Here is a 27,873-nt window from a genome sequence, read left to right on the forward strand (position 1 = left end):
TCTGCTAAATGAATAAACGTGAATGTAAATGATGGCAATCGGTAGCGTCTCCTTTAAAGATGACATCTCGTAGACCAAACACGCACACACACACTTTTGCTTTTGAAGGCGGTTCAGACCTAACTTTGCCCTGTACAGAGGACAACAAAACAATCTATTTGAGACTGGCTTCTATGCACAAAGACATAAAAAAAAAAAATAACCTATAAAGCTTGGGTTACAGTCTCCGGGGGATTTAAAACCCTCTCCGTGTTCTCTTAAGCAAATTAACAATACCTATGCCTTTGAAATGTCTGGCAATAGGGAAAATTGTATTTCATCATTTTTCTCATGCACTCAGGTCTCCGAGAGGAGAACAACAAGCAGGAGATTTAAGAGATGAGGACAGAAAGAGAGAGAACGATGATGCGATGCTTCTTCTAAGAGTGAAAGCAAGATAGCGAGAAAGGAAGGAGAGAAGGAGAGGCAGAGAAACATTATGAGGGGTTTTGAGAGGGATCAAGAGTGGAAGACAAAAAGGAGAGAGACTGATGGGATGAGAGAGAATGAGACAGAGACAGGGAAGGGAGATAAAAATAAAAAAATAAAAAAAAAAAAAACAGGTTTGTATGAATAGGCCATCAAGTGTACTTCAACAAAACAGGGGTGAAAAGAGGTAATCAAGGCAGCATTTCCTCCTTTTCCACGCACTCCTCCTCCCTCCTCCCCTGCCATGCTTTAAAGATATTAACTTGTAGACGGGCGAGGGTTGGGCAGCACGGAGGAGCTTGTGCCTTCGGTCTCTCGCTTTGACAACGGGAGGTGGAAAAGCAGGCCGGGGCGAGACAGCTGGACCGGAGACGGGATCGAAAAAGCGGCGGCAGGGTACGGTGGGTTTGGGGGTGCCCGAGAGGAGCAATGCTCACCCACCACCCACGCGAGCGGCACCGCACCCCTCCGCTCACCCAGCTAAGGAGGACAGGACATCGGCGTTGCGGGGCCCCGGCATGCAAGACGGGCGTCGATCTGTGGCCGGGCATGCAGACGCATGCCCACTGCAACCATATCAAACAGCTACTTTCTTTACAAAAATGTATTTTTTCCATTTAAAAGGTGGGTGGTGGTGGCAGTGAGGCCATACATATTGTTCTAGAAGTTGTTTTCAAAGCTGGGATGTAAGGCAGGTCACAGAAAGGTAAAGAGTTCATCTCGGGCAAACATGAAACATTACAGTGCTGCGCCTGCATCAGATAAACGTGATACGCACACCGCATCTTGTATCAAACAAAAGTAGCCAGTTAGAGAAATGATAAGTCACTGTAAAAATTCCCTGTGGCATTTAAAAATGACTTTTTTCCCCCCCTCCAGATTTTTCAAAAACGTGTAACGTTTGTTCATTCGGGTCTATTCATCTACAGCGAGATATAAGTTAGGACACATGTTGTGTGACGTAGATCATGAAAAACCATGCAAGGCTTGCCAGTAACGCAGCAAAATAAGAAAGAAAGGGGCACAAGTCCACTTGATAGAGCGTCTTGAAAGACCGTGGCCATGAGGACAAGGACAGAAACAAGCAAAATTCGTCCTCCCCGCCCCCAAGACTGCCGAAGGCCTGTTTTTCGGTAGTGCCGCATCTCTGTCCCACTGAGTCTCGGTCAATATAAATAAAAAAACAAAACTCTCGCCGAAGCCGTCTACACACGTGACACGGGAACAACCGGCCTCTCAGCTGACAAGATTTCACCGGAAAGACACACAAAGAAACAGAAAAGCGATCCTTGTGTTAAAGTGTGCGGAACAAAAACTGCGCTCTTCGGGTGAAAGAGCAGGAGACTCGTTCTAAGTCCCGTACGCGACTTCTCCCTTAACGGCTTGGCTGGAGAGCACACTGGGAGAGGCCCGACTTACATTCGCCAAGCTGGGAAGCGATGTGCGATCCATTCTTCCACCCTACCCGTCCGGCTCACCCCGTTCCCTGTCGGCGTGAGCTCAGGATCGACTCGGTGGCGCACGTATCGAGCCCCGCTCTCCGGCGCCCGCACGACTCCCCCCGGCCCGCAATTGTTCTGCGGGCCCTTTCCTTTCCCCCCCCCCGCCCACGAAGTTTCTACGTGGGGACAAAACAACAAAGAAGCACAGAAAGCTCTGTCGAACTGGGGTGGTGCTGGAGGAGAAGGGGTGTTAACACCGGGTCGAAGAAGGGAGAGAAAGCGGGCAGGGTCGGCGCCTTCTCCCCAGCATGCTCGGCTCCCAGGATGCGGAGAAGGGAGCGGCGCTCATTGAGCCGCGTTCCCACAGTCGTCCGAATTCGACCTGGAGCCGCGGTTATTTTCCCTTCTGGGTCAACATCCGAATCCACGGGAATTCTGGGAAGCAAAACTTGATTAACTATTATGTTCCTTTCAGAGTGAACACAATTCATGTTGTTGGGCCACTTCCTGTCCAGCGCGGTGTCCGGGTGATAATAACCTGGAGTGACTAAGAAATGGGGTGGCTGGGAGGTTTGGGTGACATAATCGAATGTGCTGGGAAAACAAAAGAGCATGAAGTCAGCGGTGAGCTTGAGCAGGGTCAATGAACGAGTGGGGCGTGCTCGGTGTACCTATCCTGGCTCGTCCCATCCTAGGGAACAAATAGGGAAACGGGAAGCAAATGGAACGTGTCGATGTTCTTCATCCATATAGCTATCATCCTTATACAGATGCTCCTCGAATTACGATGGTTCGACTTTACGATGGCGCGCTTGCGATAGACGTTCAGTCGAAACCGTACTTCGAATCTCGATTTTTGATTTTTTTTCCCAGCAAGCCATACGCGGTGCGATACTCTCTCGCGATGCTGGGCAGCGGCAGCGATCCGCATCTCCCGGTCCGTCACGCGGTCGTGTTTCGTGCATCCGTCATGTCTACGAAATACCCCCGTGTCTCCTGCTACTGGTGGGAAGAAGAAGAGGAAGGCAATTACTGTTGAGGAGAAACTCAAGGTAACTGTCCAGCACGAAGGCGTCAAGCCTATAATGGCCATCGCACGTATGCCAGGCTACGATGTTCGGTAGGTTAGGTGTATTAAATGCATTTTCGACTTACGATGGGTTTCGCGGAACGCAGCTCCATCGTAAGTCAGGGACCACCCGTTTTGCAAAGAAATGAAGCTAAACATGCCGAATCGTAAACAGCGGGTACATGTTTACTTGAAACCCTATGAGCAAGTTGAAGGCAGGAGACATGGCAGAAAGCAAATGGAATATGGTACAGTCAGTTGTTTTGTTGCGGAGGGATTACGAGTTGGGGAGCAATGTGTGCCTTCAGCCTGCCAAAAATCCACTGCTAGTATAGTGGTTGACGCCACTGCATTTGGATGCAAAGGTCACAGGTTCAAATCCTACCTGTGGCTGTAATAGCCTTGAGCAATCTACTTACTCTCGATTGCTCCACCACAACAAAAAAAGGTACTGAGCCATATAAATGGCTAAATAATTGTCAGTAACTTAATATCGCAAGCTGCTTCAGAGAAAAGCACTGGCTTAATGTAAATCCATTCTGGGATGTGGAGAAGTCTACTCAATGGTGACGTCTAAGTGTTGTGATTAGAAATTGTTGAATATTGGATAAACCTTTAAGTAGCTGCTCGTGTGATGTACCCTTGCTCACATGGCAGAATGTGACAAATTAACTACACTTTACAATCCCGTACGTGCATCCAAATCGCTCCTTCTGTTGATTTAATGCACTTTTTGTATTTTTCTATGAGATGTACATCGCTTTGGAGAAAAGCGTCTGCTGAATGAATAATGTAAATGTAAGCCAGCTTCTATGGCCCGAGGCAGAACAGCTATAAATAACAACGCCTTTGTCCAAAAGGTATGAGGAATAATGAGGAAAAAAATTAATTTGCATGAAATGAACGCATGCTTATCCAATACGGTATCATTCTGCTGAATGATTTTTCTGGAAGAAAAACAGTACCAACCAATTCCTAACGCTACAGGCAAAAGGAATAAAAAAAAGTTAATTGACAGAATGCCAGCTGCACAGAAAAAAAACCAAGACAATGAGGGTGTGCAACGTTCACTCAGACGCACAGCAGAAATGCTGCTTGACTCGCTCACCACTCCACATGGACCATGACCTCATTTAACCCAAGTCGGGGCAACAGGCAGCATAGTTGTTAGCCAACCTGTAAAGTGAGTGACTGTTTAATTTAATGTCCCAGGATGGGCTGGAAACAAGATGGATTAATTAAAAGCATTTAACAAGCAAGTAAACAAGGCAGAGGGGCACGGTGGTGCAGCGGGTTTGGCTGGGTCCTGCTCTCCGGTGGGTCTGGGGTTCGAGTCCCGCTCGGGGTGCCTTGCGATGGAGTGGCGTCCCGTCCTGGGTGTGTCCCCTCCCCCTCCAGCCTTTCGCCCTGTGTTGCCGGGTTAGGCTCTGGCTCCCTGTGTGTGAACAATGCATCTGCTGCCGGTGGGCTCCGCGAACTCCGCCCCGCCATGCAAGCACAAAGAGCTGCTGTGATGTCACTTTCTCAGTGGCAGCCTGTTTGCGGGACAAAAACCCCATTAACGCGTTCGAGTTTAGAGCACCTGAGAAAGCCCAATCTAGCCAGCGCATCAGGTGTAGACGCTCATTTTTTGAGGGCAAAGAAAGAACCGAAGCAGATGGATTACTTCGAACACAGCGGGGCCTATTCATGTGGCCCCGGTGAGGGCAGTTCTTTGTGGCTTAAGCCATTGTGAATATTTTGTTTCCGACGCCGATCTTTCGAGAGCCGTCGAGAAGCAATCCGCACCGCGCCTCGTTGCCTCGTCACCGAACGCGCACGGCCTGCAACTTTACGGTCCGTTCGACGCTTTGCGTTTCGGCGCCACGCGAAAGCCGAACGAAGGTCCCGAAGGCGCGACGTGCCGCTCAGATTTGCCGCGTTCAACTGGAAGCACAGCGTGTCGTAAAGGCGCGTGAAAATGCTTATATTTTCCGAAAAACGAGTAAATAAATGAGTGAATAACTGTAAGTAGCTTAACGTTAAAAGTCACTTTGGAGAAAAGCGTCGGCTAAATAAATGTAAACGCCCCTCCTTATAGGGTTTTCACCTCGAACGTTTCGGTCAGGCGAGCGGCTGCAGCAATCCCCGAGTACTGCAGTCGCAGGTTTACGTTCGTCCAAGCCGGTAAACACGTGTAAAGGCCCTTTCGGCGACACTGTAGCAAGATAAAATCTCTGGGGCCATTCACCGGGGACTCCATGACAACCCAGTTCTGAATGCGGTAAAGATTAGGGCCTGAGTAACATGATCTGTTTACGCTCTTGCTCATCATACATTCGTAAGACAGACACTGAGCAGACATCCCCGATCGAAGAGTACCGAGGTCTATTAGGAGCCCCCGGTTCTGGCCCTTCGGGCTGAACAAAGCGCCTCGGAATCTGGAGCGGGTCCAGTGGCTTGGATAATGAGGGTTGCTGGTGGGGCGATTGCTGGCAGTTGCGGACGCTCTCCCCACCCGGGCTTTGAGGAGCGCCGGCGCGGGAAGGCGGGCGTGAAAAAAAAAGAAGGGGGGGGGGAAAAAAAAAAAAAAAAGGGAGATGGCATCAGATGTGCACAAAGCAAGCCGGTGATTAGGGGGCAGCGGCCACTCTTCCGACACACAATTCTTGGTGCTGAAAGAGAGCGCTCCTGCTCTCAACATCGCCCCGGAAAAAAACACGGCCTCCGTTTAGGTGGCGATATAAATAACTCGTGTTCTATTTCACATCTGCTGAGAGGTGCGCCCCCCCCCCCTCCAAGAAAACAGGACGGTGTGATTCGCAGATCTACCTTTCCAATTGTCACTGCTATCACACCCAACTTCAAGAACGAGACATAAATGACCGCAAGGTCCTACGGTGCGAACTGAGTTGCGTGACGCTGTTGTCTTCATACACACCGAAACGAAAAAAAGGACGACGTAACACCGTAATCTCTGCTCGTCCTGTTTAATTTTACTTAATTTTTCCCAAACTTTGAAACAGACATTGTTCTGGATTGTCGTGCAAAACGTTTACAGAATACAGAAACTCTGCAGCGTTTCGGGAAGCTACTGTGTGTTTTTCACGCGATCGCTTGGTCAAAGAGGAGGACGGTCTCTCAAGATCAGGTCTTTGGGACACTCGAAACTGACAACCTTATATGTGAAACTTCCCCTGAAGATGTCAAGGAGCAAAAGGACAACGGTGGGCCACACCGGGAGGCTAGATTCTGCTTTGGCCCCAAGGGATGCTGGGAAAAGGACGCCGCACAGCACCAGGAGCGCTCCCGTCATCGCCAGCTCTCGGCAACGGGGACAGCGGCAGCCAACAGTCCGAATACGGCGGGTCTGCCGATACCCTGGAACGTCGGATCCCCCCCGCGAATGGGTCAGGCCCCACATGATAAATACCAAGTGGGTAAACAAACAGTTGGAACAAAATACCAAAACGAATAAATCACAAGCAGAAAAAGTAAACACCACTGAATAAACAAAGCACAAGTGCCTTGTTTCTGGGCAAAGTACCATCATCTGACCCATTTCTGATCTTAAAATACATGTTTGAAGCTGGGCTTCGTTCGTTCATCAGGGACAGGGTGATTTTCCATTTCATGCAGATATTTATTAAGTGACGTATTCGACTGGACGTTTTTAGCCTTTTTCAACCGTCCACACAATAGTGTTTTGTTACAGAATAGTTTATTTGGTCTAGTCTTTCGGCCGTTAGCTGCTTGTCACTGCTTTTGCTTTGTCTTTTAATGACAAAGGCAGGTTGTTTTGGGGTGAAGGAGAGGTGAAGGACCGTGCTTTCGGTCCACGTTTCAAAGAGGTGGCTACTCGACATATCCTCCACACGCAGAGATCAGTTTGGTCTGTACCCCTGGGTCCCGAACCCTTCATCACCTCCCTTTAGGAAGCCTACCTGTAGATGACTCCATGCTGATGCAGGAACATGAGCGCGGAGGTGACCTCGGCCGCATAGAAGCGGGAACGCGCCTCATCGAACTTGCGGGATCGCTGAATCTGGAACATCAGGTCACCTCCGTTCACGTACTCCATCACGAAGAAGAGCCGATCCTGGGGAGAGAGAAGGGGAGGTATAGGTTTTCGGTGAGCTGAGACACAGCCAGCCATTTCTTCACAAATTTTGACCACTAGCAATGTCTTGCAAAAGACATCCTTCCAGAAATGATGTACTACTTTTTTATTTGCAAGTCATGACAGAAATGGTTACTGTGACTCAAACCTGAATGAACCTTGTACTGAACAATTTCAAAGAAAGCGCTCCCTTTCTTGAATTTAGCTGCAAATTTTTGTTTGTGAAAAGACTATTACTCATCGGTACGTTCGACGTTTTCTGCCATTCGTTGTCAAAATTGTTCAAGCTCTGTCGGGTTCAGGTCTGTTGGGTGGCACAGCGAGTAGCGCTGCTGTTTCACAGCACCTGGATGGTACGAGAGGACGTGGGATCGATCCCTGCTCAGTCTCTGTGGAGTTTGCATGTTCTTGGGATGCTCTGGTTTCCTCCCACACTCCAAAGACACCCTGCTCAGGTTCACCCATGGTGTGTGAGTGACAGAAAGAGTGTGTTCCACTGCTGTATGGATGAGTGTATCTAGCAGTGTAAGTCACCGCGGTGAAAAAGGTGTGTGGGCTCATAACACTACATAGAGTTCACTGGAAGTGGCTTTGGAGAAAATCATCTGCTAAATGAACGAATAAAATGTAAGTCTGGACATCCATAAGGCGCTGTGTGGTACATTCACAGCTTGAGGAACCAGAGTAAAGCAAAGATGTATCCCTGACACACTGAGATGGGCAAAAAAAAAAAAACATGGGTGTAGAAAAGGTGCAGGGTGTAGAAAAAGCCTTCTATATAATGAGAACGTAAACCTGCCCTGAAAGCCACTTATGTTAAGCATCATACGGTGTGATGCTATGCATGTGCTTTTATACAACTGTAACAAAACAATGTTGTCAGGTTGCAGAGAGACAGAATGTGAAGTTTATGTTTCAGAGGAACACGTTCAGTCAAGGTGAAGTGAGAATTTTGATATTCTGTGTATTTCAAAAGCTTAAATCACTCTTCCGTACAGGTTCTTAAACAAATAATTCAAACAGAGGTCACCTGGAGTGCATGTTACGAGGTACACCACGATACCTTGCTCAAGAAGGAGCTGCGATCAGAATTTCTGGGGTCTAGACCATCTAATCGTTTTATAAAAATGAATTTTCTGTGAAAACTTAACATATTTATTTTTAAAAAATGTTTAAAAAGCAAGAACTGAAAGTAAAAAGTTCAGTGGGGGGGCAGCCTGTAGCGCAGTGGTTAGAACAAACTACCTTTACACCCAAAGGTTGCAGGTTCGAGCCTCACCTCTGGCTGTAGTACCCTTGAGCAAGGTACTTATTCTCAATTGCTCCAGTAAAAATTACCCAGCTGTATAAATGGGTAAATAATTGTAACCTTAACATTGTAAGTTGCTTTGAAGAAAAACATGAGCTAAATGAATAAATGTAGTGTTGTGATTTTTGTCTCCCTTGAATTCACTCACATAAAACTACCTTTACTGCGAGAGAAAACCTTGAAAGCATCTCACTAAATCCTAACGTAAAGTTGAGACCTGAACGCACGTTATCCTGACAGCAAAATCACAGCGCAATTCAGCGCATTCACACCACCATTAAATTCTTCTGCAAATGATTTATTGCGCACTTTAGCTTGAGCGCCATTCTAAATTGGGAGGAGAGAATTAGATTTCAGGCTTCCTGTGCGTTACTTCTGTGCCGCGGAAAAACGGGAAGAAAACCTGACGGAAAGATGTCTATCATTGTTCGACGCAGTGAATCGAAGTTGACCAGGTCTTTCCTTTTTTTTCCCCTTTTTTCCCCCCCAGTTGAGGCACATGTTACATAAGTGTCCAGGACTCTACCTCGTCTTGTACTTTTTTTTCTTCCTGAAAGTGAATTTAAACAGGATGCTTAAATAGTTTGTTTAAACGTGCCCAGAATTACAGGGAGACCCACCCAATCAAACGTGAATAAACATTTCCTGCTTCTAATTAGAAATTGTACAAATACTTGCTTCCCAGCGTAGAGCCGCAAAGCTGCTGCAGAAAGTCTTGCGATGGGCAGATAACGGCAAAGACTCAACAACAGCTCCCGTTCTTCTGTGCGAGAGCCTGCATTTCTGACAATCTTCTCGCTGATTTACACGAGCCTCATACAAATCAGAATAAAAAAAAAAAATATCCGTCCTACTTGCATAATGTATGACGGCATCCGCTCGAGAAAACATTCAAAGATGCTTCGGTAAAATGTTTTCCCGTGTAGTTTTTTTTTTTTTCTTACATTCACCTGATGTGTTTCTGCAAAGCAATTCGCAATGAAACGCTGCCTAAAATCATTTACCCGCTTATACGGCTGGGTAATTTTTACTGGAGCAATTTAAGGAAAGTTCCTTGCTCGAGCGTACCGCGGCTGGAGGTGGGATTCAAACCTACAACCTTTGGGTCCAAAGGCAGCAATTCTAACCGCAGAACTCCACATTCTAAATTCTCACTACGCTCCGAGCTGCCACTATGTAAACAGAAATGTACTTTTGTGAAACGCAGCAAGTGTTTTCAGCGAGAAAAAAAGAGCAAAATATGAAAAAGATGGACCCCCATCATGCTACGGCACTTCTTTTCGCGACTGTCTTTTACACTGCGGTTGAAGTAAATACGGGTTTCTGATGCCTCCTCTCTTCCTTGAAGACTTAAAGAGCAGCTTGCTTTGTGGAGCTGATGGCAGCAGGAAATAATTATAATTTCAGTACAAAGTGTATTGTGTGTGGCCTTGGAGAGCGGTCAAGAATGTTTATCCTTCAGCTTAGGGTAGCAAACTGACCCTCACGCGTACCATGCGCTTCACAGTTTGTACCACAGCATGGATGTGCCCCTGTCTGCAGTCTGCACCGGGGTCAGTGACACACACACACACACACACACACACACACAGTTAGAGTCTGGAACATATGCAAAACACAATGCCGCACGCAGAGACATACAGTCGCCTGTATGCGTATACATGAGGACACACATGCTCGTTTGTTAATTTTGTTAGCTAGTTTGGTACTTTACAGCCATTGGAAGATTCTAGAAGGCACCAGGACATTCTAGAAAGTACCAAAACTTTCAAAAAAAGCAACAGATCCTAAAAGGTACTGGAATATTCTGTGCTTGGAACCCGGGGCCAATTTTGCTAATTCCAAGAATATGGAATATTTTTCTAAAAAAACTGACATATAGTACAATCTAACACTAAAAGTATACTTAAGCTAATGAAACTGAATGGAAAATCTACAAAACACCTAGATAAAATTTTTGGTACATAGTGTTATTGAAAGCATTCCCATTTTGCCCCAAATGCACAAAAACACATACGTTCATTAGTTAATGAGGTTTATGGGTGACTATGCAGAGGTGGTGTGTTTACATGTGTTTTTGTAATGAATATTTTTAAATTCATGATTTTAAATTTGATATTTTAAATTTAGGACCCCAGTAGGAAGAGTGGACATGTTTTCATATTTCATAAATAAATAAGACCCTGGTTATGGCCTACAAATGCATCAACAGAAGTGCTCCTAGATGTCTACAAGACTTGATCTTCTGCTACACCCAAAGCAGACTGCTACGCTCTTCCACCTCTGCCCGCTTGGTGGTCCCGCGCACGAAAGGTAAAGCACGGAGGTTCTCGGTTCTGGCTCCGTTGTGATGGAACGACCTCCCCCTCTCACTCAGAACTGCTGAATCTCTTTCTACATTGAAAAAGGGTCTTAAAACTCACTTCGCCCATCATCTCTTAAGTTCATGTAAGGTGTAAATGTTCATGCACCATAACTTTAAGATGATGCCCTGATAAACCTTTACGCAGCTACTCCTGTAATGTATGTAAATGTTTATATGTATCTCAGAAAACAAAAAATTACTAGGAAGGTAATCAGGAATCATGGATATTCTGATAAAGTTTTATGCAGCTACTCGTGTTATGAACGTTGGTTCATATGGTGGGAAGAAAAACTGCACTTAAGAATCACACATCTGCATCTAAGTGCCTCTTCCTGCTAATGTAATGAACATGTTGTATTTTCTGAGATGTACGTTGCTTTGGAGAAAAGTGTCTGCAAAAATAATAATTTAATAAATGGACATATACATACACACACATTGTCTGAACTACTTGTCCCATACAGGGTCGCAGGGAGCTGGAGCCTAGCCCGGCGGCACGGGGCTGGGAGGAGGGGGACACACCCAGGACGGGACACCAGTCTGTCACAAGGCACCCCAAGGAGGACTCGAATCCCAAACCCACCGGAGAGTAGGACCCGGTCGAACCCACTGCGCCCCCCCCATTAACACACAGCCAAACTGGTGGAAAAAGTTGGCCTGAAAGTTTTAAATAAAACAAATCTTGATTTTCAGTTCAAGGGCAGTTGCACTTTTTTTTTTTTTTTTGTTTGCAGTTTTCTCATTGCTTTTTCAGAAAATTCTTGCACGCCACACCGGCCGTAGTTGGTTGCAAGAGGGTCAGAAGGCTGCCCATCGCACCATTTTTCTGAACCCAACTGGCAATTTTTTCCGGTTTCCAAGAGAGAAAACAAGCGTCCTCCTAACGGATTACCGTTTACAGAAGCATTGCAGGTTTCAGAGATTGCTTCAAATGAACCCCACTAATAGCAGCGTTTGATAGCAACTGCTCGGCCCGAACGCACGACAGACAGCCTTTAATTAATATGAAATGGCTTTGTTTTCAGAACATGCTGTTCCCTCTCCTGCTGTTTATACAGAAAAGCTCTTCGATTGGCACGTTTCCGAATGCGGCGTGTGGTAGAAAATCCTCCAAAAAAAAAAAAAAAAAGAAAAAAAGAAGGAAAAAAAAAAGAAACCGTAACTGGCTGAATATGCTGCGGAACTAAAATCAGAACATCCTTTGCATTCAGTACATCTCCTAATAGGAAGCCTCAACGAACACTTCAAGTGGCTGAAAGGGACCGACCGAGGACGACTGCGGCGAAACAAAAGCCGTGCGGATCTGTGGAGTGGGGCCATGATTGTTCACCAGGCCTCTTTGTCATTGTGCAAGATGAGACGGGCGTCAATGAGGAAGCGTTTGTTTAGTCTCAACGCAACTTATATAACATGTTGTGCAAGAGACATAAATAGCTATCCATTTTTTTTTCCCCCCCCAGGGGGGTGCGGGCCTTGGGAGAGACTTGCAGGTGCACGCGACCCACCCGTGGGGATCACACGTGGGCCACGGAGGAGATGCGTGCACGCAGACACGCCGCCTCGCACGAGCAAACACACAAAGACATGTGCGCGCATCACACGCGGGGAGGGAAGGCTTTCTAGTGTGACTTACGTTTGCTTTGCTGCCACATTTCAGTTGTGCCACACTTTTTTTGTGTCATTTCACCCTCCAACCTAGCTGCTTGCCATTCTCATCCATTTCTGTCCTTGTAGGATAGCTAGTAGTGTAGCGGTCAGAGGTGTTGCCTTTAGACCCAAAGGTCGCAGGTTTGATCCCCACCTCTAGCTGTAGTACCCCTGATCAAGGTACTTACCATAAGACTGCTCCAATACCCAGTGGTACAAAGGGGTAAATACAGTAATTGTAGGTAGGTTAACATTACAAGCTCCTTTGGAGAAAAGTGTCAACTAAATGAATAAGTTTAAATCCCACCAATATTAATGCAAACAAATGGGGTTATTAAACACACACACACATTGTCTGAACTGCTTGTCCCCTACAGGGTCATGGGGAGCCAGAGCCTAACCTGGCAACACAGGGCATAAGGCTGGAGGGGGAGGAGACACACCCAGGATGGGATGCCACTCCATTGCAAGGCACCCCAAGTGGGACTCAAACCCCAGACCCACCAGAGAGCAGGACCCAGTCCAACCCACTGCACCACCATGCACTCCTGTTATTAAACAGAATAAAAAAAAAAATGAAAAACAACTTTCTTCAGGGCTGGAGTACCTCATGCTAAACAAGCTAGAGCAGAATAACACACAGTGTGCAAAAAATGTGGCCACACTTTCAAAACCAGGCATGTTTACCAAGGTGATCGGAAAACCATGGAAAGGACGTGAAAATTCATTAGGGTTTGCAGAACCTGGCAGCGTAGTGTTCGGAACATCCGCTGTCAGACTAGCGTGCGTGAACGAAATGGCTGTTCGGAGCCGTGAGGTCGCTGTGTGTCTTTCGTCACCGTGTTTGTGCTGATTAATAACAAACGTGACAGAAAGCGGTTCAGGTTCACACCTCGTCCATGCCTTGAGAGCAAGCTGTTGTTTACCCCAGCCTCTGTTTTATCCCCAGCACCACGTGTGCCTGTCCAAAATATTTCCAAGCAGCGCACACACACACACACACACACACACACACACACACACACACACACACACACACACACACACACACACATTCTCTGAACCACTTGTCTCATACAGGGTTGCGGGAAACCGGAGCCTAACCTGGCAACTCAGGGCGTAAGGCTGGAGGGGACACACCCAGGAAGGGACGCCACTCCAGCGCAATGCACCCCAAGCGGGACTTGAACCCCAGACCCACCAGAGAGCAGGACCCGGTCCAACCCACTGCGCCACCGCGCCCCCCGTCAGCACGGTTCAGCGAGCAATAATTAAACATTTAGCACGACTGTCCCTGCCCCTGGCTCCCAGCCCCAAGTCATCTCGCTGGAAGGGACGGCACTTTTACTCGGGCGTTATGCGAACCTCCACGTGTGTGTTTGCACAGAGCTTGGTGAGAACTGAGAGCCCTCATCGCAGACCGAGGAGGCGGCATGAACTTCAGCAAAAAGCTGGGGTAATGTGATTTTATAAGATCCTCCTACTTTCGCTTTTTTGCGTCATAAACGGCTGCTGCCTGGATGAGTGTCGGTCATACCCCCCTTTCAGTGAAGGTGGGAGATGTAGCTGCAGGGCTGCACTTGATCCAGGTTAGTAACGCCACCTACCCCTGCCCTGCTTGAGCTGCCACCTGCATGAACCCCCCCCCCCGTCATCATCTGGCCCAGCCAGTGCTTGTCTGCGGTCCTTCAAGAACAGGACCTTTAATCAACAGTAATCAAACACCAAGAATTTCCTGGAGTGACTGTGAGACAAGGGGTTCGACACACTTCCAAATTGTTTGAGGGGGCGGGGCTACAGTCCATACGCAAAAGCTCAAAATACTCATAAATAAATTCGCGGCAAAGGAAATTCGTCCGCTGCGGCGTTACTCGTTTATTTTGGCTTCGGAAGAAACAAATGTTGTACAAGTACTGACAAAGAGAATCACTTCCGTAAATTCATGCTTCAAAGTTAAGGCCAGAATGTGTTTTTTGTTTTCGGTGAGTCGCCGCAGAGTTACGGTAACAACATACCGAACCGTCATGAAACCGCAGTCCGACATCCACAGTATTTGCAGTTTCTAGGAGTGAGCCTCGGTACACCGTGGAAACGGCAGAATGCCCAAACTGAAGTGACCGGAGCCGCCGAGGAGCGTCTCCACGGAGCTCACGAACGGGCCAGCAGACGTGTGTAACCGTGGGTGTGTGTGCGTCCCCTCAGTGTCCAAGCGACTCCAGTGCGCTCTCCCGATATTTCAGCATAACTCCAAACAGGCACTACTGCTAATATTTTAGGTCGCCCCAAGTCCTGACAAGCTGTTACACCACTGGGCTGGTGCGAAGCAGCTGCCTCTCACAGGCGGACACACGGGCGTGTTTTTGAGAGCACTCCGAGACCCAGCACGGATGCGTCTCAGCACTGAGGTCGGGTGTCGGCACTTAAGTCTCCCTCTGCGCGAACCACAAGTAAACCGGCCCAGGTTACCCCTGCTGATTGTGGGACGCGCTCCAGGTACACAAGCACATTCATCTCACGTTCTAGCAAGTAAGTCAGGTCCAGTTTCACAGTTCAGAGAGGCAGAATTCCAGCGTGATTAATGTTGGCTACACTTCCAATCTGTGCTCGAATGAAATTCTCTTATTGTTTGCTGTATGTTAAACTAACCGTCATTTAAAACCTGTCTTGAAGGACCTACGCTCCTATAAAAGAAATTCAGTGGCACATACACCAGTGAGAGCAGCCTGTGAATAAACTTCAATCTTGGTGAAAGTCTGTCTGATACCTGCAGTAAAAAATGTCTAAAACACAAACAAGTGACTAATTCGGACACTAGCGAAAGCCAAAATGTGTCCCATTATTCCTACGACGCAGTAGCATCTGAATGAAGTGGAAATAAACTGGGCTTCCGCAGTGTTCCTAAACTATTACTATACTCATTTATTTATTGCAGTTGATGCTTTTCTCCAAAGTGACAATGTTTTCCCATTTATAAAGCTGAGAAGTATTTACTGGAGCAATTCATGCTACCTTGCAGAGGACAGCAAGCAGGACACTGGTTAAAGCTGCTACCTTTGGATCCGAAGGTCACAGGTTTGAATCCCCCCTACTGCTATATATCTGCTAAGCAAAGTACTTACCCTTAAAAGTGCTCAAGTAAAAATGACCCTGGTGTATAAACAGGTAAACAACTTCAAGCTCCAGCTAAATGAATACATGTAAATGCTGAGAGTACTACTACAGAAGGTGGGATCTGAATGTTGGCCCTTCAAGTTCAAGACAGCGGCTCCAGCTATGGTGCTACCTGTGAGAATGTGTACTGTGTTAACCTTGGTGGACCTGATGAGCTTGTTCATGATAAAGAGGAGTCTGGTATAGCACAAGTGTTAAAGTTTCTACAAGGTGCACAATACTGAAGCATGGCATTTTTCACATCAGCGGCACAGAGGAGCGCATTGCTGGTGTTCTGGGCGATGCTAAACTATGCGGATCGAAACCTTTTTCCCTCTGCTCCTAAACAGCTTTGTGCTGAAACAAGCAGTGCAAACAAGTATTACAACACATAAAACCCCTCGTGAGTGTTTACTGTTGTTTGTTTTCTAGTTGACGATTCTAGAACACGGGGAGGGTGGGCAGTCATTTTTGAACACAATGGGCTTTGGGTGGGCTGGAGGCAAGAAGAGGTCCTGGGGGAGTGATGGCTGTGGAATACAGCCAAGGGTGGGGGCAAGCCAGGGAGTAACCTTGGAGACACTGTAAATGAACTACACCATATAGGTACTGAAAAACAATCAACGCAGAACATTATTCAAAACACAAAAAACGTGCAAATACCGCACTAAGGAGCTGTGCACTCATCTCTACCTTCAACACAAGACACTGAAAATAATGGCCTTGTGTATAAAAAAAAACCCATGAATACACGTAACCGGTACCGTACCTGCGTTACCCTGTTCAAAGCCTGCCTGGCCGACAGCATGCTGATGCGATATTAGAACAGCACGCAGCATGTACCGTACACTGAGAACGGTCAGAGGAGGACAGGAAGGAAGGGACAAGGAACAGACTGAAAGTGAAAGAGGCGAATGAAGCGGAAGGCCCTGTTTGGACCGGCAGGTCCTCTGAGGAGCCCATCAGCGCAGCCCATTTTCATACAGGCCCAATGTCCTCTGGAACATTCCCACGTTCCTCGGCCGTGAGGTCAGCCAGAGAAAACAGCAGAGCGAGGTGGCCATCGGAACGGGAGGGGCACCGGACCCGGGGTAACAGACACACATGCACACACACGCGCACACAAACGCACACGCACGCACACAAACACACACACACACGAGAGTGGACCGCTGAACCAACACGCATGTTCCAGTCCGCCTTACTCGGTCGCTTCCAGTACCACGCAAGCTTCCCAGCACTCGGTTCGGTTTGTCCTCCTGCTCCGCTTCCAATGTTTTAAATGAGAGAGCGCTCGCGGGAGAACTTGAGAAACTTCCCCGATGAGCAAGTTTCTTTCATTTGCAGAAAAGTAAACAGGAGAAGGAAGACGGGCGAAACGTACGAAAGGGTGTCGTTTCTCCAGAAAACATTCAATTCGTCAAATGGATTCGATTTATTCCCATGCCGGTACACAATACGTTCGTAACGTAATTCATGAATCGTTCCTACGAGGGCCAAAGGGTCCACTTAATTGAGCCTGACTTTTGCTGGAGGGGCTCCAGTATGCTGTGGTGTTTTGGTTACAAGTCTGCTTCTATTTGGGCCTGGTCCGCTACGCTATGCGCATTGTTGGCACGGGGAAGGCAAATACAATCAAACGGCACAATTGATAGAGTAAAAACAGAAAATAAACCGCCGCGAAGGGGACCGAGTCATCCGGGACTCCTCTGCCGCGCCGTCAAGGTCTGCGGAGGATGGCTTCCGCAGAACACAGCGTCTCACTTTTCATAAAGCTAGCGACAAAAGAACTGTAGCGAAAAGAAAACGGAGGGTACGAAGCAGATACGTTAGCCCTGATAAGAGCTGCTGGCGGAGTTCGGAGGGCAAAGCCTGGCCAGAAAACACTCCCTCACTCTACTATTTGCTTTACGATGCACAAGTTCCTCACTATTTCTGCTTTACGTTTACCTTTGGCTATCGAGCTAACGCTATCGCCCAAGGGAACTTGCACTGTGCGATTAGCATAGCGCGCTAGCTAAAATGGTTTTTCCCATTTACGCACCGGCGTCATTTTAACTGTATCAATTCATGGTAAGGACCTTACTCTTGGGTACTAGGGCAGGAGAGGGGATGTGAACCCGAGCCTTTTCGCTTACGACGCGAAACCTCGAACCGCAAGGCTACTTGCTGCCTCAGCCGCAAAACTCATCACTGAGCACTACTTGTGTGGTTCGAAAAGCCTCTTGGCAGAAAACTAAGATGCATGCTTTCCTTAATTAATGTTAGATGTGTGTCTAAATACACATGGCAAAATCCTTCGCTGCAAGTCACATCAGATAAAACTGGTGAAAAATGTGTGCCCCCCCCCCAGTGTTATTCCACGGACACCAAGACCGGGGCCAGACCAAGATGGAGATTGTGAAGACCAGCGCTGTAGGCCCTGTAGCTGAAGTCTTTACACGAGGAGGTTTTACTGGGACTGGACAGAGCGGGACACAGTCCACACGCCCAACTTGTACCCTGCCAAGGGTCTCTTCAGCAATCAGGTGGGCCTCAGGTCTTAACAGCAGCCAACACAAACATCACCACCCCCCATCTGCACGAAAAAAAAAAATTGCAACAATGAGACATTCTCTCAGCTGCTTTGCTCCAGGAAGGGGAGAAAGACATATTTTAAGTAACAGAGGGAAGACAACCTAAAGTCCTTTAAGATCCCTTTGTTTTCCTTGTCTCCACTGGCGCAGTCTCGCACAGCTTCCTACCCAGGAGTTCCTGTGGGGCAGCACCAACGCTCGCGCACACGCACACGCACGCACACACACACACACACACACACACACACCACAACGCCACCGCATGTGTCTTGTCGTTCCTATCCCAGGTATACAGTCTGACTGCATTGAATCCCACTAATGTAGCTGTTTATACCCAACACTACCTAAACCTGTCAACCAACCAACCCCAACTCAACAATCATGCCTGACTCTGTCTAACCCTAACCCTATTATGATGTACAGAAAGACATCCTGGATGTGACTGGACATAGGCTAAATATACTTTCTGTCTGTCGGTCCATCATTCACTGACGTACAGCAAAAGTTCATAAGCAAAGACATGAAAGACAGCAGTCTGTCCTTGCTTGGAACCTCCTACGGCTCTCCAAGACCCTTCGTTGACATTAGACCTCTTCCCGGATCCATGCTACACCTGCTGTCTCATGTCTCAGAGTAAACTCCTGCACCCTTCACCTGTGTCCTCCACCCTGTGGGTCCAGTGGCCAGCTCATAGGCCTGTCCTGGAACTCGCCCAGGTCCAAGGGAGAGTGCTGCTGTCTACGTATTGTCCTGCCAGATCGCTGACACCACTCTTTTTCTTTAGAACAAAGGCCCTTTTGGCTACCTGAGTAATCTCTTCTTTCCCACCCCCGCTGCATTATGTAAGAGCAATTAAAAGCCATTAAAACCAATCTCACACTGGCCTCGTCCCAGTACCCCTTTCTCTCCTGAATCGCCGTCCTCAAGTTCCGCTTTGCGTGTTCAATAATCCTCTTCCATCGCTTTGACCTGGAACATTCCTCGCCCCCTCCCCCATATTCTTTTTTTTTTTTCCCCGCAGTGTAAGCAGGAGATCCAAACAAGCCCTGAAAGAGTTGTATAACATTATTTACATTTCTGAGCAGTAATTAGGGCGATAAGAGTATAGCAATGATTCTAAAGCTGATTAAGGATGGAATCTTATGATGAAACTTTGGTCAACTAAGGCGGGAGGTCATAGCATCCATTTTTATTCAGATTTCTGAAATTATGGTATCAGCCCCCCCCACCTTCCCCAACGTTTTGGGCTCCTGGTTCATCAAAGGTGTGACTTGGAAGCAAAGCCATCACAGCAACTGAGGAGCAAAGTGAGCAGGACCTCGCACCTCACCCCCCCCCCCACCCCTCACGGAGGAAGCAGGCTGGGAGGCAGAAAGCTGCCCCAGTATCTGTAGATAAATTAGCCAGCGAGGGCATTTGAAATGGGGCGAGAAGGAGGGTGGTGTCACCCTATGGGCAGAGTGGAAACAGGCTGTGTATGAGCTGGAGACAGCAGGATAGGAAGAGCCAGTTCAAAAAAAAACAAAAAAAACCTGAACTTTTCACCTGCATTTGTTCCCTGACAAATCTCCAGATCTTGCTGACATCGCAGGAATTCTATGCAATAAGGGTGAGAGAATAAGTAAGATGGTAATGCACAGAGGAAGAAAGAAATTCCACAAGAAGCTATAAAGTGCTGCCAAAACAAAATTATTATTATCGCTCTGTTTCGTCATTTCAATCAGTGCATTCGTACTGCTTTTATGAAATTATAGCATCGTATTTATACCACACTACATGTGTATAAATGCAGCTTGGAAGAGGTCAAATACTCATTTCTTGGGCAGAACTAATCAACAAAGACTGAATAACACACACATTTCTGCTGACACTTCTGTTTATGGATGCACGTTGTACCCACGCTGCTACATGGTTCATATGGTGAAAAGTAACAAACTAACCGTACTTTAGAAAATGTGTCTGCATCTAAGTCTCTCTTTCTGCTAATGTAACGCACGCATTATTTTTTCTACGAGATGCATGCCGCTTTGGAGAAAAGCATCAGCTAAATGAATAAATGTGAACGTCAACGTAAATGTAAAAACGCTATGCGATGCGGCAATAGGGCGCAGCGAGATGAAGTTCATCGCCACGGAATGCCAGCTTTGCAGGACATGCGGATGTCCGTGCAGCGTCCCGTCTTGTCCTGGAAAGGGTGGCTACTCGGTTACGTACTGGAGCTGTGTCCGTGAGCGGGTTTGGGCTGGGATTGTCACGTGCTGCTGAGCACATATGGGAGAACTCAAAAGCATTCCGCTTCCATCCGCAAAAAAACGGGAGAAAACAAACAGCATATGTTATATACGTTGACTACGATAAGGATCTGGATCCTGTTATGCAAGGTCTGTAACAATTGACTTTTTTTGGCAGGCATGGCGTACAGGACACAAATTGCCTGAAACGGACGACTACCTCTTCATTAGCGGGAGGGTGAGAGCGCGAGAACAAAGCTTACATTTCGGGCACGATTTTGCCCCAGACACAACTGCTACGCAGCAGCGTACAGTAGTTTCCCGTACTGTACCCAGACAGTTCTGTGACCGCTGACCAAGGTTGCTGTAAACCCCTCCTTGGAAACAGGAACTCTGGTCTCTGTCTGTGGGGGTGTGGTGGCATGGTGGGTTTGGTCTGTGCCTGCTCTCTGGGGGGTCGGGGGTTCAAGCCCTGCTTGCGGTGCCTTGCAATGGACTGGCATCCCCTCCTGGGTGTGTCCCTTCTGCCCTGTGCTGCTGGGTTAGGCTCTAGTTTGCTGCAACCCTTCTTGGGACAAGCAGGTTCTGACAGCATGTATGTGGTCTCAATCTGGTTAGACATTTATAAGTTATCACTGCAGTACAGGTATAACTGCTTCATGTCACTTTTCTCCAGGCAGCGCTTACATCTCCCAGGGAGCAGAGATGCACTGGCACTGAAATGGACTGTGATTTGTCCCAATATCAAAGGACGAAAGCAGTTGCGTATGAATGGAAGGCATTTCCCTGCCTGCGCCCCATACCAATGAGCCCCTTAGCTTGATCTCCTCCACTTACATTTTTTTGATTTAACTGACAATTTTCTCCAAAGCGGCTTACATTTATTCACCTGTTTATACAACCGGGTAATTTTTCCTGGAGCAGTTTAGGGTAGGTGTCTTTCTATTACAGCTGCAGGTGGGATTCGAACCACCACACTACCGGCTACCCCTATAGCATCAGATTCCATTTAATCATTTTTTAATTCCATTTAATCGTCAAAAAGCAAAGCTCTGCTACCTGACCCTGAAAATCAAGCGCAACTCTGCCTCTTGTAAAAGCAAAGCGGCTAGAATACGGCACCGGAACTTAAAGGATTCATCCTGATTTACCTGGTGAACAGGCCAGTGATACCTTCTGACAGGGTCTAGACAGTAAAGAGGCCAGCTAGTAGTGCAGGGGTTAGCGCTACTGTCTTTGGACCCTAAGGTTGTGGGTTTAATCCCTACTTGTGGCTATAGTACTCTTGCATAAGATTCTTACCCTAAAGCGGTCCAGTAAAATCATGGTGCTGTTAAAATGGGTTAATAACAGTAACCTTAACATTGTAAGTTTATTTAGAGAAAAGCATCAACTAAATGAATGCATGTAAATGACCTGCTGAGGGGCAGATGGCTGGTGCTACACTTCTCTCTGACTCCTGTGTCTCTATACACAAGTGGGTTTATTTTTAAGCCCTGGGTGTCATATAAGGTAACAGGACAAGGGTAAATTATGTGGGTGACAGTCACATGACTCTCAGTGTAGAGGACCGAGGTTCTGATATTACTCAACCCTTTAACAAAAGTAGAACAGGTGCTTCTGTAGAAACTGCACCATAGAATATATTGACAGACACACACACCCTCCACCGTAGATAGATGTGCAACCATTTCTGCTGACACGGCAAGAACGAAACCCTACAAACTGTCACCCACTCGATGCACTGGCTTGTACTGAAATAAATAAACTGGTTCACAAAGAAAGCGACAAAAAGATGGTAAAGCGTAAAGGATCCAGACAGGGGGACATCCTTGCAGGACACATAGTCTTGCCACCCCCCCCATGTATGCAGGAGCTCAAGTAAAGCGGAGAACAAATAAATCTCAGCCGATGAGTTTCGAATGAGGCACGACGACGTTTCCCTCGCACATCGTCGCCAGCAGTCAAAGTCTTTACACCACAAAGTGTATGATGGGGTGACAAAGGTGTCCTCAGCTCAGTCCCTCCCCCCACCCCCACCTCAGATGTGCTGTTAGGGGGCAAGTCATCGCAATAAAAATGCAGTATTTTAATAAATGCCGCATCAGCTGTGAAAACAAAAACCGGAGAAACAGAAACGTGACATGATGGTATTCAATGAGGTTTTACCATCCGTACGGCGATGGCCATGGTGATGCTCCTCTCCTCTCAGCATCACTGGCTGCTGACCAACACCTTTAGAACATGGAAAGGTGAGTCCCTGGAGAACTTACAGTAAGCGTGTGAGCAGGAACACTGGACTGGTCACCTTGGTGAGGGACTGTGGGACTTGTTACCAGTGTAACAGGTGCACCGCGTGGCCTGCACAATGGCTTCGAAGGACCTCTGGACATGATCACGTAGAAAGAGGTGACCAGAGATTGCTGACCCTGGTGTCACATGAAGGGGGTCCATTACTGATGGTGGTGTGACACAGGGAGAGGAGCAGGTTGCTGACGCTGGTGTCTGCAACAGTGCAGTGCACACGACCTCGTTCAACAAGCACTCGGTTTAATTCATCTCCATCTGCTTAAGCAGCATCATATCCTCAAAAAATCGGGGGGAGGGAAAAAAAAAAAGGAACTTTTCAATAGAGCGGAACCGTCTCCACGACTGCGAAATATCCACCCACCGCCTCGCATTACCGCCCAATCGCCCAGTCCCCTCTTTCCACCCTCCCCTGCTCCCTTCAGCCGCCGGGACACAATGTTCCCAGCGTTGTTTGGGGAAACGGCAGCAAGAAATAAATAAATTAGGAGCGCAAGACGCCATCAATGTAGAGGCTTCCAGGCTGGCACGCAAAAATAAACAAGAAAGCCCGTAAGTGGCCATCGCCTTCACCCCACGCCCACGTCCCATCACACATCGGCGCAGCGCCACCCGCTCTGCTTGGACCCCACAGCCCCCGAGTGTCCCACCTCTCAGTCTGACCCTCTCCCCAAAACACTTTTCAGCAGTAAGAAGGAAATTAACTTCTCGACACGTAGACACCTTACGGGGGCCTCGTGCTTTCATTCACAAAAGCCATTCGGGCCGTTTCTCCGACGGTTAACGTACTTCAACTGGTCACCTGGAGAGGAGAATGTGCTTCTCAACAGGGTCTCAACAATCATGACCCGGTGTAGTCAGCTCTGTGTACAAAACTAATATATATTCATATATATACGCAACACAACATGTACAACTGCTTGTTCTAAGGGGGGTTGCAGCGAGCCAGAACCTAACTCGGCAACACAGGGTGCAAGGCTAAAGGTATGTGGGGAACACCCTGGACGGGACGCCAGTCCACCGCAAGGTACACCCAGCAGGACTCGAACCCCAGACCCAGCACAGAACAGGCCCTGGCCAAACCCGCTGCGCCCCCCGTACATATATATACAATGTAAATAGGTATATATAAATATACATATTTACATTTATTTACTTATCAGACACTTTTGTCCAAAGGGACTTCCAATGAACTCTATGTAGTGTTATGAGCCCACACACCTTATTCACCTTACACTACTTACACTGCTAGATACACTACTTCCACTGGGTCACTCATCCATACATCAGTGGAACACACTCTCTCTGTCACTCACACATTATGGGGAACCTGAACAGCATGTCTTTGGAGCGTGGGAGGAAACCAGAGCACCCCAAGAACATGCAAACTCTACACAGACCGAGCAGGAATCGAACCCATGTTCTCTTGCACCACCCAGATGCTGTGAGACAGCAGCCGCTGTGTTCATTATATTAGCAGAGATACTTAGATGCAGACATGTGTTTCTAAATCACAGTTACTTTCCACCATAAGAACCAATGTTCATCACACGAGTAGCTCCATGAAACTTTATCCAAATATTGATGATTCCTAATCGCATTTCTAATAATTTTTTTGTTTAAACATTTACATTACATTACACAAGTAGCTGTATGAAGGTTTACCCGCTAGTCAATGGTTATGGTCTCAAAGACACGTACACTTGACATTAATTTAAGCGATAGTGGGAGAAGTGAGTCCGGAAGAGGTGAGTTTTAAGGCCCTTTATAAATGTGGACAGAGATTCAGCAGTTCTGAGTGAGAAGGGGAGGTCGGCCCACATTACATTACTGCATGTTATATAGCTACAAGGGAACAAGCACCATCCAACCAAAAATATTACATACAGTATTACGCACAGACACTTACAAAAGATTCCAGAAAAGATCGGTATGATGGATGGGACATACTAAGTAAGGAAGGCATGTCTGTGTTTTTCTGAATGGTAAAAAGCACACTTTACATCCACTGTGAGTCAGTTGCTTTGCCCCCCCCATCCCCCGCACTTACCACACTGTCGCCACACGTCCCGATCTCCTTTCTATCTATTCCTCTATACCAGCTGTGAACAGTTATGCAACGGGCACGTTTGAAAGAAGCCAGGGGGGTTACCTAACTCGCAGTACGTCCGCCCCCACCTTTGCGTATGTGCAGATGCGTGTGGCCGACGGGATGAGGAAAGAACAAGGACGAACTGAAGGTGTCCTCATGACAAGGGAACGGCGATGGGTGAGATACACGGGTGAGCTCCGCGGTAGGTGGGAGACTGCGGATGAACCTGATGTTCAGGGGACGGGGGTGATTAGGGTTCAACTCCCTGCTCTTGACCAAATGACCTATCCTAAATCGACATCCTAAGGGAAAATGCAGGGTGGGTACATTACATCCGTACTGGACACGCAGAAGAAAACAATACTTGTTTTTGCAAAAGCTAAATTACTGCCGTATCACTTCTGCACATCACTATTATTCTAGTGTCGTGGAAGCTGAGCCGCTCTCTCGTGAAACGAAAGTTATGGAAAAAGGTCCCGGGAAAAAGTAGGTCAGAATCGTGCCTTGCGTGAGATGACCCAGCAGAAGTTTCCCATTAAGCAATGTAATAAGAAAGCAAACTAAACTGCCTCCACATTCGCTCGCTGACCCCCAAACACAAAAGCAGGGAGGAAGAGGAGTCCACTGCTGGGGCTACTGCGCCATCTGCTGGAACTTGCTGGTAGCAACATGCTCATTTGTCTCTGCCACTCACAATGTTTGCAGGGGGTAAAAGCGTGTGAAAGAGAAGCCCTATGTGCTGGAGGAAGCAAGAGTTTCATATGAGATGGAACAGCTGGTAGTGTAGCAGTAACAGTTACTGCCTGTGGATCCAAAAGTCATGGGTTTGATCCCCACCTCCAGCTGTAGTACCCTTGAGCAAGGTACTTACCCTAAATTCCTCCAGTAAAATTACCCAGCTGTATAAACGGCTAAATAACCGTAAGCTTGTAACTGTAATGATTATAAGTTGCTTTGGAGAAAAGTGTCAGCTAAATGAATACATCTAAATGAGATGCACAGGGGGTCAGGTGGGATGGCTAGTTGGCAGTGGGTACCTTGGTTTGGAAGCAGCAGAAGAGCTGTGTCAGGTAGGGGTGTTTCCTCGCCAGGGCCAGGATGCGCTTCTCCGTCAGGGTGCAGTCAACGTCGTCGTCCTGCAGGATCACGTCCTTCTTCAGAACCTTCACGGCGTACACCTCGTCCGTACCTTTGAGCTCCGCCAGCATCACCTGGGCGGAAAGCGAGAGGCAAAAATAAAACCTGTCGCCGCCGACCCGCAACTCCGACACCCTGAGCCCTGTCTCTAACCCTGCGCAGCTTTCGCCGCCGTTTGACCTCGCTCGAGCATCTAGCCCTGGGCCTGCACTGAGACCAACCCCCCTGACCCCTCCCCACCCCCACAGCACATCTAATGGCCCGTGATGCAATTCTCCAGCTGCGTGGCTCAGATCTCCCTCTCTTTGACGGAGGAAACCCCAGTCGCGGTCGCTCCTGAGCTGCGTGCGGCCTCTGCGCTCCCACCGGACCGCCCCTGGCGAAGTCCCGCAGCTACGAGATCACTGCTCCGTAGCAGACGCACAGATCAAAGGCCCTCTGCTGCGTGACAGCAGGACGCCACAAGTGCGGCGGGAGCTTCCAGTGGGTGGCGTTGTATGCCTTGCAAGCAAAGAAGGTCAACATGGGCGCAGCTGAGAGCGCTTTAGTGTCACCTCAGTTTTCAGCTCGTGTACAGAGCGTTCGACTGCAGCAGAGTCAAACACGGAGAGGCGTGATGAGAAACTGTCGAGCACCCAGGGGTGGTGATGATGATGATGATGACTATGAGTCCCACCTTGCCGAAGCTGCCTTTCCCGAGGACTTTGATGAAAGTGAAGTCTTCCAGGTTCATTCGCTTTGCCTGGAAGGCCTTCAGCTCTCCGTTCTCCCGGCCGTCCGCCGGGGGTGCCGGGTCACCCCCTCCTGACGAGGACGCGGGCAAGGTCGACTTGTGCTCCTCCCCGCGGTGGTCGAACGAGAGGGCCTTCCTGATGTTTTCGAGTTCTTTGTTTTCTGCTGCGGTGAGAGAGCGGCACGAGAAGGTTCGCAGATGAGCACGCGAGCATCCGTTAGCATGGTGTCTGTGTGCGGGTGCGCTTACGGCAGGTACCCTGGTCGCACGGGGAGGTGGGTGCAGATTTAGAGCGGTCCTCCTCAGCCTGCGGTGTGCCTGGGATGGACTGCTGGGGTTCTTGACCTGGGACCAACTGTGCAAGAAGGAATGTAACACCACCACCATCATCACCACCATCACCACCGGAGCTTACCTTCAAAAACGTCACTGTGGACTTCCCTGGTGGTAGCCCAAACATTCCTAATTTTAACTGTAATAACCATCACTGAAACAGAACATGGCGTGGGTGTTGCTCAAAACGTTCATAATGGCGTCGCTGAAAGCCACATGCCACGCTTGTCATATCTAATCGTGCATCACTAGGACTTCATAGACAAAACCGAACGTGAGTCATCACCCGCGGTGCACGGAGAGATGGAATCAAGCTCAGAACTTTCTTAAACAGAGTCATCGCATGTCTGACTTGGCCTGGTCAGCTCTGGTCAACCCAACCCGAAGGACAACAGGGAACACCGCAGCTTCTCTTTCCACGACACACGGCTCTACAAACACTGCGTTGAAAAAAGCGCAGCTCGTTAAATAGAAGCCGGAAGCACGTCTTTTCAACGGGGCTAAACCTTCGCTCTGCTCTGCTGTGATGCTTCGGAGTTGGTGACATTCCTATGCGACCGTAACGCGGGATTTCACACCGTGCAATCTCACCACGTGTTTCTCGCTCCCCCGGGTCTTGGCTGGGCAGCGAACCCACGTGACCCTGCAGCTGACGCTGCCGTGTTCAGACAGCGGTGCAAAATGAGGCCGACGTGACTTGGCGACATGTGCAATGCCACAGAGCAATAATGTTGGTCGCTTATCGCTGCCGAAACTCTCGAGAGCACGCACGCACACACACACACACAAACACACACACACACACACACTGGGCCGTTTCCGCCATTTAGTTTGAACCGGCTCCCATACCGTCACCACCACGTCAGGTGACGTACGCGGCTCTCCGGATTGCCTGCTGCCTTTCCACACGCCCCT

General features: G+C 48.1%; 1 protein-coding gene across 5 annotated transcripts in view; it reads right to left on the reverse strand.

The window, feature by feature from the left end:
* Window positions 1-27,873, reverse strand: part of prkceb (protein kinase C, epsilon b) — a 101,306-nt gene that overhangs the window by 14,245 nt on the left and 59,188 nt on the right. For 4 of the 5 annotated variants that reach the window (XM_029254407.1, XM_029254411.1, XM_029254410.1 and 1 more), the window contains 4 exons: window positions 26,875-26,980; window positions 26,569-26,789; window positions 25,793-25,966; window positions 6,903-7,057 (listed from right to left, as the gene is read on the reverse strand). In XM_029254407.1, coding sequence (XP_029110240.1) covers window positions 6,903-7,057; window positions 25,793-25,966; window positions 26,569-26,789; window positions 26,875-26,980 — 656 coding nt within the window. The remainder of the gene's footprint in view (window positions 1-6,902; window positions 7,058-25,792; window positions 25,967-26,568; window positions 26,790-26,874; window positions 26,981-27,873) is intronic. The other variant, XM_029254409.1, reaches the window with a different exon arrangement.

The sequence above is a fragment of the Scleropages formosus genome, chromosome 8 (assembly GCF_900964775.1).
Source record: "Scleropages formosus chromosome 8, fSclFor1.1, whole genome shotgun sequence".
NCBI classification, from domain to species: Eukaryota; Metazoa; Chordata; class Actinopteri; order Osteoglossiformes; family Osteoglossidae; genus Scleropages; species Scleropages formosus.